The sequence below is a fragment of the Sinocyclocheilus anshuiensis genome, unplaced genomic scaffold, assembly GCF_001515605.1.
Source record: "Sinocyclocheilus anshuiensis isolate Anshui unplaced genomic scaffold, SAMN03320099.WGS_v1.1 scaffold192, whole genome shotgun sequence".
Taxonomy (NCBI): Eukaryota; Metazoa; Chordata; class Actinopteri; order Cypriniformes; family Cyprinidae; genus Sinocyclocheilus; species Sinocyclocheilus anshuiensis.
Window position 1 is genome coordinate 141,247 of NW_015554077.1, and position 14,596 is coordinate 155,842.

Genomic DNA, 14,596 nt, shown 5'->3' on the forward strand with positions numbered 1-14,596 from the left:
CACACACACTCATCTGAACAACACCAGCCTACATAATTTCAGTTTATGTGTGAAATATAGTATTCTTTTTTTTCTGATCTGCCCAGATCTGATCTGTAATGACAGTGAAAGTGTTTTCTACAGATTGTCATTTATATTCAAAATGGCTTTGCTTGTGTTTATGACTCTGCATAAGAGAAGTAACATAGTTCATTAGTAGATATTAGTTTATATCCGTTGACCTCAGTTTGTAACAGGGTGGGCTGCATGACATATTCCTGCAAAGTCTTATCTGCATTCTTTTCATTCTAGCTCGCCTTAATTCAATGTAAGCATAACATCAACTTGTTCACAGTCATGTGGCTTCATCTGACTGCAAGACAAAGGTCTCTTTCAGGGCAACATAACAAATCAGGGCATTGCTTGTCTCAGCCATTTCCCTATTCTCTAGCAAAAGCAGAGATCCTGTAGTTGCTGTCTAATGATAGGCTATTATGTGGTCACTTAATATCTTATGCACTGTAAATATAAGGGAGCTTACTGTAATTAGCTTCAGAAAAGCTAACTTAGGCTGTATGATATAGCTTTCAGATTCACAACTAGCATGTTAAACATGTTGACACTGTTACACCCCGTCTAGGGAAGAAGCGCAACATGAAAGGACTTTCATGCATGAAATTTGTAACAACACATTTATTGGGAATGATTAATGTATTTAATTTGGGAGCTGACAAGGCCAAAATAACAAACAAAATGTTCTTAGTTTCTAAACCTCTACCTTACTAAAATAAAATAAAATAAAATACACCACTTTCGATACACCTCTTTTCAACAAAACAAAACAAAACAAACAGTACTAACAGTCTCAGATCTCTCTTAATACAAACTCTTACACAAAAACTCAGCACTATACAAAATAAACTGCTCAGAACACAAGACAACTGCTGAGGAAGCAATGTTGTGATTTTTAAAGTGCTGTACACCAATCAGGAGACAGCAACAATCAGCCTGCAGGAGCCAATCAGGTGACGTTTCCTAGACAGACTACAGACACAGACAGCCCCAATAGAAGAATAAAGAAAAAAACAGAACAACCACAGAGTTGTAACAACACTTATAGGTTAATAAAGATTATGCATGTACATGTAAGAGACACTTGGCCCAAGGAAGGTATCCAGTGGTGGCTGAAGGTTTCCCGTGTGTTCGGTCTTTTCGGCACACAAAGTTATTTAATTTAAGTTAAATTGTAATTTGACTCCATTTTATTATTTAATCTGACTCCATTTTGACCTCGAATTTAGGTTGAAAGACAAATTGGTTCTCTGTCTCTAATTATTACTATTATTCTTCTGACATTTGATTATTCTAGATAACTCTTTACTTTATATTTACTCGTTCATTAGGAATCTATGTCGCTCTGGGTGTATCAGGGTGTATCAGATTGAAAGTGATGTTCCTCTGGTGTGTTCTGGTTCTTGTGAACCTGGTATCTGTAGCTACAGGTACCAATGCAGGAGTTAAAGTCAGACTAACTCAGAAGGGGCTTGAATATGGTAAGTAAGCAAAACAATACTTCTTGTAACTCAAAATGGAACAAAAACTTAAACATAAACATGCTTTGTGTTTTTTACTTAAACATGCTTTGCAAGACAGATCTCAGGGCACTCATTCTGAGGTACAGCTTCTAAATGTTGCTTTGATTGCAGGTCGACAGATTGGAATTGCCTCAATCCAGCAGAAACTCAGAACTATTAAAGTGCCGGATATAAGTGGCACAGAAAAGGTGGATTGTTATGACCCCGTCTTTTCCTTCTTTACCTGATGGTGGCAGGATAACATCAGAATGTGACGTCACTGTTAATTGGATAACTCATGGGTGGAGAGTATAAATGTTTGGCTGAACTGTCCAACAGTACTTCCTCTGGGAGAACCCAGTTTTTCCAAGGAGTCATTTGCTCCAACTTGTTTTCTTTTTGTTGGTTATTTTTTGCACATATCAACGTTTCTTGCCCATTGGATTGATATTTTCTTTTGTTTATTTAAATCCCTAGACATTGTGTTATATTCTGTAACAGATCATTTTCTTTTGAATAAATAATCTTGCAAGTCAAACAACTCGTTTGTATGTGTGGACCTCTTTATGTGACGGTCGGGAACGAGCTGGCCGTGACATAAATTGGGGGCTCGTCCGGGATCCTTTGGAGTAGGAAATGTTGGTGAGTAGTTATGTGATTATTTTTGTGAATGGTCACCTTTTTGAATGAGAACTCCGGTTAGGAAGAGTGTGTCCAGCTGGGTTGTGTATACAATCCTTCCGACGGAACACTGGTTGTTGTTGTGTTTATTATTTTGTCTTTTTTTGTTTTTTATTTTGTTTTACTCTGGGTGGAGATTTAAATCTCTCTCAGGGGTACGCTTTCGGACTTTCAGTTTGACTGATCGTCACTGAGTTTAGCGTTTAATGTTGCCCCGAGCCCGGTACATCCTCGAAGACTAGATAGGAATTAGTTAGCGTTTTCTTTCAGATAGGAGCTGGAGTGTCTCAGTTCACGGAGGTGAACCTATTCAGCAAAATATGTGAATAGATACGTTTGTGTTTTTTTTAGTGCATTCTTTTCTTTCCCGCGAACCTACAATGTGTTTTGACATGTGGTATGTTTTTGAAGTTTTTGTGAATGAGTAGGTTACGTAACGGACTGACGTAGTTCCTTTTTGAAGCAGTGGCTTATGGGAAGTGTAGTTCTAGAAAACACTACCATCTCGCTTGCGTGAGTTGTTTGTTTGTGTTGTCGCATAGGTGTGTGTTAGAACGAAGATGTCTTCGGTGCTCGAAGATTTCTTCGCTTGTCCCCCGGAATCTTTACTTGAGAGGTGTACAAAGGAGCAATTACTACAATTTGCTGAACGCTTTAGTATCGATTTTACTACTCAAGTTGTTGATATTTTAGGATTGTCCCCTACTGACAAATACAACAAATAAGATCAAGTGTTAAAAGAGATATTTACTTGGCCTTGCAAAATTTACTTCCCAAAAAAATGCATGATGCCACATTTGTAATAAAACAAAGAGGCATTGAAGAAAAGGGGAGATGAGTTATTGGATTGTTGGGAATATTCTTATAATAGCATATAGTGAACTTCCCCGATGTACCTGTTAGGATACAGATTGTAAACCTGGGACTTCCCAAATCAGCGCTGGGATTAGTTCCTGACACTGGAGTCATGCTCTCAATTGGCAATGCCTACATCAATCTGCATGGAAACTGGAGAGTCAACTACCTCAGAATCATGTATGTTGAGTGTCCTCATTACTAATTCACACTAAATGAATTCATTAGATTCAGGAATAATGTAAATTATGCTATATAATATCTGATCTCTTTGTACACAGAAAAGACAGTGGATCATTTGATCTGGCTATAAGTGAACTGACCATTAGCACCACTATTGCAGTCACGAGTGATGACACTGGCCGCGCAACAGTCAGCATGACCAACTGTGCAGCAACTGTGGGAAGTGTCAACGTCAAATTTCATGGTGGGGCCAGGTAACACTGTGCAACTAACACACAGCAGTCAAGTCAAAGTAAATTGCTAAAGTCAATGTTGAATGCTAAATCACCCTATTATGTCAGCTTATGTTACAATTCAAACTAATTGAAAATCTTTCAATACAGTTGCTCTTTCAAATTAAATGTTTAATGCAGAAGAAGCCACTCCACAAAATAGCTATGTCGTACAAATATTCTTCTCTACAAATATTATGTAACATTTAAAAAGAGGAAGATCTCTGAGGAAGTTAATCCTTGGCTTTTTTTTAACTGATGCAAGTGAAAATAGCAAGACAATGGCAGGACTTATGAGTCTAAATGAAGAGTTCAGTTTCACATTCAATCTATCTGCTGTTTCAGATCTGCCCTTTGGTGGCTGATTCCATTGCTGACATAAACCCCCACCTGAAAACATGGTGATATGATAAATCATTATTTATTAATTATTGGCATTTCAGGCTTAGTATGAAAATCAACATCATTCAATAAAAGTTTTTAGTACATACAAAAAAATTGAAATTTCTGTTGTTGACATTCCAGTTTTAGCCAAAGTAGATCAATATGCTAAAATTGAATACTCCATGGTGGGGTCTCCTGTCATTTCTAATACTTCCATTGACTTGGGTTTAAAGGTAACCTTTAGCATTACTGTGTGATATATATTTTTGAGACACATGACAAAATAACTGAATTGAGATGTTTTTCACATTTTTTAGGGTGAATTCTACAACATTGGACAACACAAGGAACCCCCCTTTTCCCCAACACCTTTCTCATTGCCGTCTCAGGACACAGATATGCTATACATTGGAGTATCTGCCTTCACCATCAACTCAGCAGGCTTTGTGTACAACAGGGCTGGTGCCCTCCACCTCTACATCACTGATGACATGGTGAGATGAATGAAATGTGAAGTGTCACTCAAATCTGAAAGTTCAATAGATGTACAATAACTGTTTTTTGTTTTGTTTTGTTTTTTATAGATTGTCAGGAAGTGATTTTCATCATTTTGGTACACAAACATTGCAGTTTGAGTTATAAATTCAAGAACAAACATTAAAAATAAGTGTCATGTCTGAATGAGCCTGAACACTGTAATCACAGCCAAAATGTCAATTTCTTGTTTACAAAAAAAAAAAAAAAAAATTAAAAAACGGTAAGCCTGATTTAAATTTTGTAAACACCAAAATAACATAAAAAAATAGCAATATCTGAACCTAAACTGAATGAATATGAACAAGTAACTCGAGGTTTAACACACTTAAGCAAGAACAGCAAACACTTAGAAACTTCTCTGTCTGACTATTCCTCTTTGAAATTAAGACAATTTTCATCATTGTCTATTGTCTATTTGTCAGTCACACGATTCATTCGCTATTTGTAGTTACATGAATATGCACGATTACTGGCATAGAACACTTTGACAACCCCAAAGCTGCTGTTTCGATCTTTGGCATGCATGGCACTTTAATGTTTGAATAAATGTCAGTTTCCACACATTCTCCCTTACTGAAGTGCACCTTGCACACCTGCAGAACTTTCTACAATTACTCTTGCAGCCACAAGAGATCAGATTGTGGCAGGATTTTGATTCTACTAGCAACATTGTCCAGCAAGGCTACTACCCTGCTGAAAAATCCAGAATTGCTGGTATGGTATGTTTTGCAGCCTGGGACCAGCTTGAGATGAGAGGAACAGCAAGAGCAGAAAAAAGTGAAGAGGTGAGCAGAAACACAACAACTACAACTGACTTACAGCCACGCAGCCTTAGATGAAATTCATATCTCATGATTAAACAACTACAAAAACAGAATTACCATATTCACTTATTACAAACAAGTTTAGCTGTCTTTCTCTCATATTGTACATGTACAAAGGTTGTTGAAGTTTGTTACCATTATGGTGATTAGTGTTCCCTTTAGTTGGGCACTTGGCCATTGACTTTGGTTGAATTAACTCTGTTTCAGCAATTGCTGAAAGTGCACACTATCACTATTTTCAACAATATTTCATGGTCCTGACTGCACATAGTAAAATCATTCTCTTTTATTATGTGCACTTTTTGAATCAGTGACTGACAGCTGGATTTGGACATAAGTGACTTCCAAAATAAGTATCAAAGTTTTTAAAAACAGCAACTTTCAGTTTTGAACTTTCATTATCAAGTTAACTGTCCCATTGAAAGATCTCTTCTCATAACCTGTTACTGAACAAACTGCTTATGATTAAGCTTCTATTAGGCATTTGTTTTTTTTTGGTTTTCATATCTCTAAATGAGAAATCATATCTCTAGCAGCGCAAAAGGTCGTGGGTTTGATTCGCAGGGAACACACATACTGGTAAAAAATGTATAGCCTGAATGCACTGTAAGTCGCTTTGGATAAAAGCGTCTGCTAAATGCATAAATTATTATTATTAATTATTAAATTATTATTAATTATAAATGTTTTTGTTATGCAATGTACACAAACTCTTTTTAACGTACTTTAACAGACTTGTGTACAGATCTTATGAAGCAAGAGACAATTTCTTTGAAATGTTTTACCAGTTTACCAGTGACATTGATTAATAATGTAATCATAACTAAAGTGACAAAAATTTCCAGTTCAAGGAAATGACAGTTATCATATAATTCAATAAATCATGTTTTTTTTTGCACTTTATTTATTAATTTTTCAAACATGTTTAAACAAAAAAATTTCAAACAATTACATAATTATGTATTTTCTTTCCCCACCCTGTTCCACAACCCTGAATTAACAAAGTAGAAAAATAATAGATAAATAACCAAACAACCAAATAATTATATGAATAAAGTAAGTGCTTACTATACAAAATAGCAAGATACATTTCAATACTTTGTTATCAGCAGATATCAAAGTCAATTTTGTTAACAAAAGTAAATGTGTTCACAAAAAAAATAAAAATAAAAAGAATAAAAAAATATATAAAATCACTCAAATGGTCTTTCTGTGTAGATATATAAGCAAGCATGACATAACCAAGTATTTTAAAGTCAGATGGCCTTTCTAAAACTTTAGTCCTATTAATTAGTTAGAAGGTAGGGTCTTCATCTTTTCAAAATATGTAATCATAGGTTTCCAAATTTTATAACATTTTTGAATGGATCCTTTTTTTTACATATTTTATTAATAAATCATGTTTTAACCTTATACTATTTTCCCTTTACATCATTAATGTGTTAAATAGAGAAATATGCAAGCAAAAACTGTTTGTCCCCAAAACACTGCTTGCATACAGACAGCTGGCCTACTGACACTCAACCCTGCAAGACCATGCTGGTGAACCAGCATCACCAGCCCCATTTTGCTAGAGAACAGCATGAATATGCTGGTCCACCAGCTAGACCAGCACTATATACTAGCATAAACCAGCCTGGACCAACACTATACCAGCACTAACCAGCATAAACCAACCTGGACCAACACTATACCAGCACTAACCAGCATAAACCAGCCTGGACCAACACTATACCAGCATAAACCAACCTGGACCAACAATATACCAGCACTAACCAGCATAAACCAGCCTGGGCCAACACTATACCAGCACTAACCAGCATAAACCAGCCTGGGCCAACACTAAACCAGCATAAACCAGCCTGGGCCAGCTTGGAATCCATGCTGGTTTATGCTGGATTTTTTTCAGCAGGGTAGATTCTTTCTGTCATCACCCACCCCATTTACTTGATGATCACAACACAATGTCTGGTAGCAATGCCCCTGATGCGACCACCCTGTAAAAATGTTCTCTTGACAAGCTTCCTTCTCTCATGATCCACCTTGGTGCAGGTGCTATAGCCCCCCTACAATTACTACTCAGCCCCCCTAAAATTTTGCGATTAGCTCCATAAACTGTACACGAATTCGTGATTGCTTTAGTCCCCTTTAAATTTCATATGAAAACGGCGGCAGACTTCGATCGGCTCCTCCTCATCTTTCAGCGCATTCTTTTTCAATCCGCAGACTGCAGCGGCGCAGAGCGAGAAACAGGACAAGGTGTGTGTTTAACGATAGATTGTTATAATATCTGCATCTGTGCAGTTCTGTTCTTTGTCATAAATACAGTTTACAAAATATAAATTGGTTCCCCATCTACTGTAGCCTAAGTTTTCGCTGCGTTCACCCCTCATCACACCACAGCTGTTTCCTCCAGTGAAAATGAAGCACATACTTTATAAAACGATCATGTTGCCATTTTCATTTGAAAATTTAACAATGTAATACATTTACCAGTGCATGTGGCAAAGAGGTTTGCATACTTGAGCTAAGGAAAGGGAGGGATGAGGGATGTACTAGAAATGCAAACAGTAAAATGTTGTGTGTGTACAGTTAACAGGTGTGTGTGTGTCTGTGTGTGTGAGCGTGAGAGAGAGAGAGAGAGATCATGCAGACTTGCATTTGGCTTATTCAGTTATATGTTATACCTATTTATGCAATACAGTGGAATACTGCACTTTTTGGTATATAAATAGCATACCCCCCCATTAGTCAAAATTTTTTATTAGGGTGTGGGTTATATATATATAAAAATTAGGGTATAATATATATATATATACATTGGGGGCTGAGCCCCCCTAAAATGAAAATCCTAGAATCGCCCCTGGTGCAGGTGCTGGTTTTGTCAAAAAGAGGCAGTACAAACCTTTTAAGAATTTTCACTGCATCATCAGGGATCTCCTTGGAGACTTCCATAATATAGAGTATATATATATATATAATACAGTGATGACAGAACTAGAATGGTCAGAACTTTGATCTGCTGGTTTGTTCTTCATAAGGGTAGTTGAGCGCAGCTAAAATTTATAATATGTTTGTTTTTTGCAGATTCCCTCTGGTTCTCCAATTCGTCTAAACACAAAGACATTAGGAACATTCATTCCTCAAGTATGACAATAAATAGACATGTTCAGTCATTAAATTCAAAAGACTGACTCCAAGATGATTTATTTCAGATTGAGAAAATGTATCCTGGTCTGATGATGAAGCTTTTGGTTCAGACAGTGAAGGAGCTCCTCATTACATTTGAACCGAACAACATGACTGTTCAGGCCAGCAGTAGTGACAGCTTACACAATTCAGCCCAACAGCACACTATCTCCACTATTTGTCCTCAATCTGGTGAGTCACACCAGGAGGAATAAACAAAAATGAATTTAAACGAGGTAAGAAATGTTTCATAAAGATTTTCCTTTCAACCAACAGGAGGGCAGTGTCAGTACTCACATATATGTGACTGAGCTCAAAATGGCAGGAAACGTGACCCTCAACAAGTGAGTTTTGGACCCATAAATGCAGTCTATTCATACTGTATACAGCTGGATGTGTGTTTATGTTCTAAAATTATTAAAGGATTGGTACAAACTATCATTCTCTTGAACATAATTGGTATGAGCTTAGCAAAAAGCTATGTGGGACCATTCCAGGTAAGAAGAAACTAGGAAAAGAGTTTAAAACTGATCTGAAAGCAAATTATTCAGAACCTCAACATAAAATTTAAATTGACAGGTGACATCTCTTGACAATATTTTCACAATAGTCTTGAAGGTTGTTATCATTCCCAAGGTTAATGGTAAGAGTTTATTATTATTGTTGTTATTTCTTTTTATTGGCATTTTAAGTGAAAAACTTCATTTTTATTGTTATTTACACATGGGCTATTTCTTTTCAGCTCATTTACAGGAAGGTTATCCACTTCCTGCCATTGGAAATATGCAGCTTGTAAACAGTCAGCTCCAGGTTCTGAAGGTAAGCTTGTGTATATTAATGTAATTTTTTTTTTTAATATAGAGACTATGTTGACTTAATAATAATATTTAGGATTATTATTATTATTATTACATTTACTAGATGCTTTTATCCTAAGCGACTTACAAATGAGGACAATGGAAGCAATCAAAATCAACAAAAGAGCAATGATATGCAAGTGCTATAACAAGTCTGTTAGCTTAATGCAGTACACGTAGCAACATGTCGTTTTTTTTAAATTATATAATAAATAAAAAGAAAACAGAATAGAAAAAGAATAGAGCAAGCTAGTGTTAGAGGCCTTTTATTATTATTATTATTTTATATAATATAGTAATATTTTTCTTTTTTTGTGTCCCACAGGACTACTTGCTGATTGGAACGGATGTTCAATTTACAGGATAAATCTCACCTGAATGGGCGAAGGATAAATAAATAAATAAATAAATACATACATACATAAAGTAAATGCTGATTTACTACTGGAGACAATGTTTTTAAAGGTGATTTTTAAAAGAAATCATTTACATCTTTAACATTTCTATTTGAAATTTAACTTTGCATTACATACGTTTTGAATAAATAAACAAAGATTTGACTTCTGGTTCTTAGATTTGATCTGTTTTTAACAGTAGTCAATGTGCTGAAATGGCAGGCAATGGTAGCATGGTGCTGCGGTATAGGGTTCCTATAGCGTCAGCTACTGAGTAGCGTAAAGTGAATCTATGAAAGGGAACTTCTCATTATGTATGTAACCCTGGTTCCCTTAGCAGGGAACCCCAATGCCTTTGGTTTGATTTCCACACTAAGCTGGCAAAATGTATACCTTGCATGCACTGTAAGTTGCTTTGGATAAAATAATCTGAAAAAGGCAAAAATTTAACTATGGAGAATATGGATATGTTATTTACGCATTAACTTTTCCCCTTAGCTTGTTTAGAGGTTTGCAGCTTGTAAACACCCAACAACAGGTTTTGAAAGTACTGTAAACTCACATATATAACAATATGATAAATACTGCACTTTGGTTTGTTGTCAGTATGAGTGCTCTATACACCAAGGTAATTTAAAGAAACTTTATTTTTCTGCACAAGACATGACATTTTCTATATTTCTTTCCATTTACTTATTAAAACACAATAACTGTGTTCATTTCTTTACTATCAACTTTTAAAACATACAGTTGAGGCAGTATGAGGTTATCTTAGGGTCAGCATTATATTGTCTGTTTGCTCAGAAGATGCTCAGATGTCTTTCTGTCATTCAAGGAAGAGTGGATCAAAGCATGTCCTCTCAGACACTGGGAGTTAGCTGATGTGATCTGTTGGAACATTTAACAGTTAGAGACCTTGCAGTTATCACAACACAGCATGAACTAAGAGAACCTGTTAATTAGGGACCAATCTCAAATCTGCCATCTAACCTGATGGCATTTCTCATCTGACATGGCTACATCTGTCTTCTAGTGCTATCAGATTTTACTACTATGTCATATCTATCAAATGGCTACCACTGTCAGTGGTGGACAACTTAAGAATTTTTTATTTTATTACTGTACTTAAGTACATTTTTCAAGTATCTGTACTTTACTGGAGTATTTTAATTTTGGGAAATTTTTACTACACTACATTCCAAATCATAATATTGTACTTTTTACTCCACTACATTTCAGAAAAACATGTTATTACTCGTTATTTTGAACTGGAGAAATCATCACGCACTACGAGAGACGTGATAGAGCTGTCCAATTCCTGAACGAGCTGATTCTTTTCAATAAGCCTGTTAAATTGTTCGCAAATCACATTGAATGATTTATTCGTGAATTGGATTGAGTGGATTGCAGCTGTGCTCGAGTCAACAACTCACTGATTCAAATAATCCGGTTTCAGCGAGTCTCCAGTTAACAATTCACTGAAACTCAAACTAAGCCAAGAACGGGAGATCCTCGGAGCTCGAGTGCGTGCGCGATTGATGGCGTGAAAAGTTACGAATGCCGAATTTTAGCATTTATTATTGTAAATGAAAATCATATTTAGGTCATGAAGTGTCCATTGTTTGCAAACTAAAGCTGTTGTAAAAGGGCTGTTTAAGCCCACTGTATGAAATGCTTGAACATAGACATGTCCATATGTGTATTACCATCTGAACAGGGTAGGTTTTATTTAAAAACTAAACAAAACATTAAAATAACACAGAATAATGCTCATGCATCTACCCCGCTGCCAAACATTCATCAATCAGTACTTCTAATACTTAAATACGTAAAAAATCAAGTAATTTTGTATTTTTACCCAAGTAAAATTGAAAAAGAATACTTAATACTTTTACTATTAAGAGTAATATTTTATTAGGGTATCTGTATTTTACTCAAGTACTTGATTTGTGTATTTTGTGTATTTACACTTTGTATAAATGAAGATATCTTATCAAACACATGTATGGAGTGCCACAGGGCTCAGTATTAGGTCCTCTGCTTTTCTGGGGACATAATCAGGAACCAATGAGTTTACATGGAGGGTCATTAAATTAGCTACAGTTAGTTCAAAATTCAGCAGCTGGACTGACTACTAAGCCCAACAAATACAAGCACATTAGCTAAATTTTATTGTCACTACTGTCACAAATTAAATAATATTAGTTTAGATGCCTTTCAGAAAAGATGGTATCCACTGAAAAGATGGCCTACCGCTGTCTACACCTTGGTCTTATGATGAAAAAGTGAAAAACAAGAACCAGCTATACTGCAAGCAAGGCACACACTGACCACTGCTTGCACCATCTTGATCTTAGGACGGAATTCAAAGAACATAAACTGTTATGTATGGACCCCATAGACCAGGGGTGTCCAAATCCTGGTCCTGGAGGGCCAACATCCTGCAAAGTTAGCTCCAACTTGCGAATTATTAATTCTAGAGTGTATTCACAAACCCTTTCATGTTTGGTTATAGTTTCTAGCATCACAAGCCCTCCTGGATTGCATTGCATGAAATACAGACTGAAGAGCAGATCCAAACATCCAACTGCTGCTAGGGCATGATAGTAAACTACGACTCTAAAGTATCTGTGAGGATTTCCAGACAGGATTTAGACTGTATCAAAGAGACTGCTCTCATCAGAGTTACAAATGACCTGCTCTCTATTAGTGCTCCTGGATCTTAGCACTGCATTTGACACTATTGACCACAACATTCTTTTGAACTGTGAAAAATGCCATACAAATAAAATTGACTTGACATTGACAATAAAATGATTATTTCAATATTAGATAAACTGTTGCCCATAGTTTACCTTGACTAACACATAATCTCCAAGTGTAACGGGGACCATCTGAGGTTTCTCTGGCTGAACAGGCAAATCTGTTTTAGGAAAAACCACTTTCACATTTCCATCATTTCGACCACAAAGTTCCTCAGAAGATCTTTTACTTTCCTGTAAAATATCAAGAAAGAATTCTGTAATATCTGTTCAGCATTTTTCTATGCCCAAGCAACCCTATAAGCGGTGGAGAAAATGAGGCAAAACATCCTAAAGTTTTCTGTTATACTCACTCCTTCTACCAACACCAGCTGTGTGCTGCCAGTAAGAGCCATGTTGACTTTAGCTGCCTCTTCTCTAAAAACAGAGATGAGTTCCTCCAGACGGCACTGTTTCACTGGTGCAGGAACGTCATCTTGCAGCCGATGATATGCATGAGTTTTCTAGAGAGAGATCATTTTTATTTATTTATGTATTTAGTCATTTAGCAGACGATAAGTCAGACTTAGAGATAAGAACGGAAAAAAGCCATACTAATTTTAATAAATGCCCCTGTATGTCAGAATACCTCTTCCTATCCCAGTTTTTAATTATTCTATACAGTTTGCTTTGGCTAATGGGCTAGGTGTCATTCTTTTGTACCAGCAGATATAATTAAGTTATGTTTAAAGTTAAGTTAGTGAAAATACATCTCTAATAAAACCCTAAGTGACTGACATTATCATTCTGGTTTTACTCTACATATTCACTCAGAAAAAAACAATATCTTGCTGATGAAATAATTTAGAGCAGAGTAAAACTTCAACTATATTCACTTTAGACATTTCCACCACTTGTACTAATTTCCATTAATTAGAATGATGTACCATAGGAACTCTGCTTAAAACATTGATGATGAATCTGGCAGGAAGAGCAACAATTAGATCAGACCTTCCTCATGCTGTAGGCGAAGAGAAAGCCCACATTATAGCCCACCTCCCTGACAAGGGAAAGGGTCTGCTGATGGTCTTCTTCAGTCTCTCCACAGAACCCTGTGATGAAATCACTGCTCAGACTGACTCCTGAAACAGGATTTATCAGGGACAGAGAGGAACATCATAAACCACTGCACTTTATTTAATTCACATCATATCATATGAAAACATGTCTCACAACTTTGCTAGCCATTAGTTTTGAAACTGTTCTTTGGAACATGTTCTTGTGTCTTATTAACTCTTTATTTTGTCAAAATTATCATATTTCTCACTAACACTAAAACCACCTGACCTCAAACCACAACTAAATAAAAACAGTATATACATTTATCTTGAATGTATTCCTGTGAATAGTATTTACTATCATGTCTTAACAGATAGTTCACTTTAAAAATATACCTCTCTGGTCTCACTTTATATTAAGTGTGTTTAACTACTATGCTTTTACATTATACAATTTGATAATGTAGTTTATTGTGTACATACACAATATTCTGCAAAAATATTGCCAAGACTTGGATACAAGTATGGTTGGGGTATATTTGTCCCCATTCCACTGCCTGAGTCTTGTGTTTTTCAATGTAAAAATGCATTCTGTGTGTATAGCTGCTAAGCACTAGAGACATGTTCTACATGATGTTACTTCATAAAATGCCCAGCATGCTCACATGTGAGCAGTTAATTACATTTACATTTAGCAGACGCTTTTATCCAAAGCGACTTGCAAATGAGGACAATGGAAGCAATCAAAATCAACAAAAGAGCAATAATATACAAGTGCTATAACAAGTCTCAGTTAGCTTAACGCAGTACACGTAGCAAGGGTTTTTTTAAATAATATAATAAATACAAATAAAACAGATAGAATAGAAAAAGAATAGAGCAAGCTAGTGTTAGAGGTCTTTTTGCTTTTGTTAATTGTATAATAAATGAAAAGAAAACAGATAGAATACAAAAAGATTAGAAAGCAAGTGAAGATGGCTAAAGACTCAGCTGCTCGGATTAAGTTGGGCAGGTCATTCCACCAGGAGGGAACATTTAATTTAAAAGTCCGTAAAAGTGATTTTGTG

General features: G+C 35.9%; 1 protein-coding gene and 1 pseudogene across 2 annotated transcripts in view; one reads left to right on the plus strand and one right to left on the minus strand.

Moving 5' to 3' along the window:
- The first annotated feature begins 1,429 nt into the window (after positions 1 to 1,429).
- On the plus strand, positions 1,430 to 9,860 carry LOC107669016 (bactericidal permeability-increasing protein-like; annotated as a pseudogene).
- A 5-nt stretch (positions 9,861 to 9,865) lies between these two features.
- Positions 9,866 to 14,596, minus strand: part of LOC107669015 (CDK5 regulatory subunit-associated protein 1) — a 15,530-nt gene continuing 10,799 nt past the window's right edge. The window contains exons 9-12 of one of the 2 annotated variants that reach the window (XM_016461105.1): positions 13,483 to 13,613; positions 12,846 to 12,995; positions 12,586 to 12,726; positions 9,866 to 10,618 (exon numbers count right to left, since the gene is read on the minus strand). In XM_016461105.1, the coding sequence (XP_016316591.1) occupies positions 10,514 to 10,618; positions 12,586 to 12,726; positions 12,846 to 12,995; positions 13,483 to 13,613 (527 nt within the window). In that variant the 3' untranslated portion in view covers positions 9,866 to 10,513. The remainder of the gene's footprint in view (positions 10,619 to 12,585; positions 12,727 to 12,845; positions 12,996 to 13,482; positions 13,614 to 14,596) is intronic. The other variant, XM_016461104.1, reaches the window with a different exon arrangement.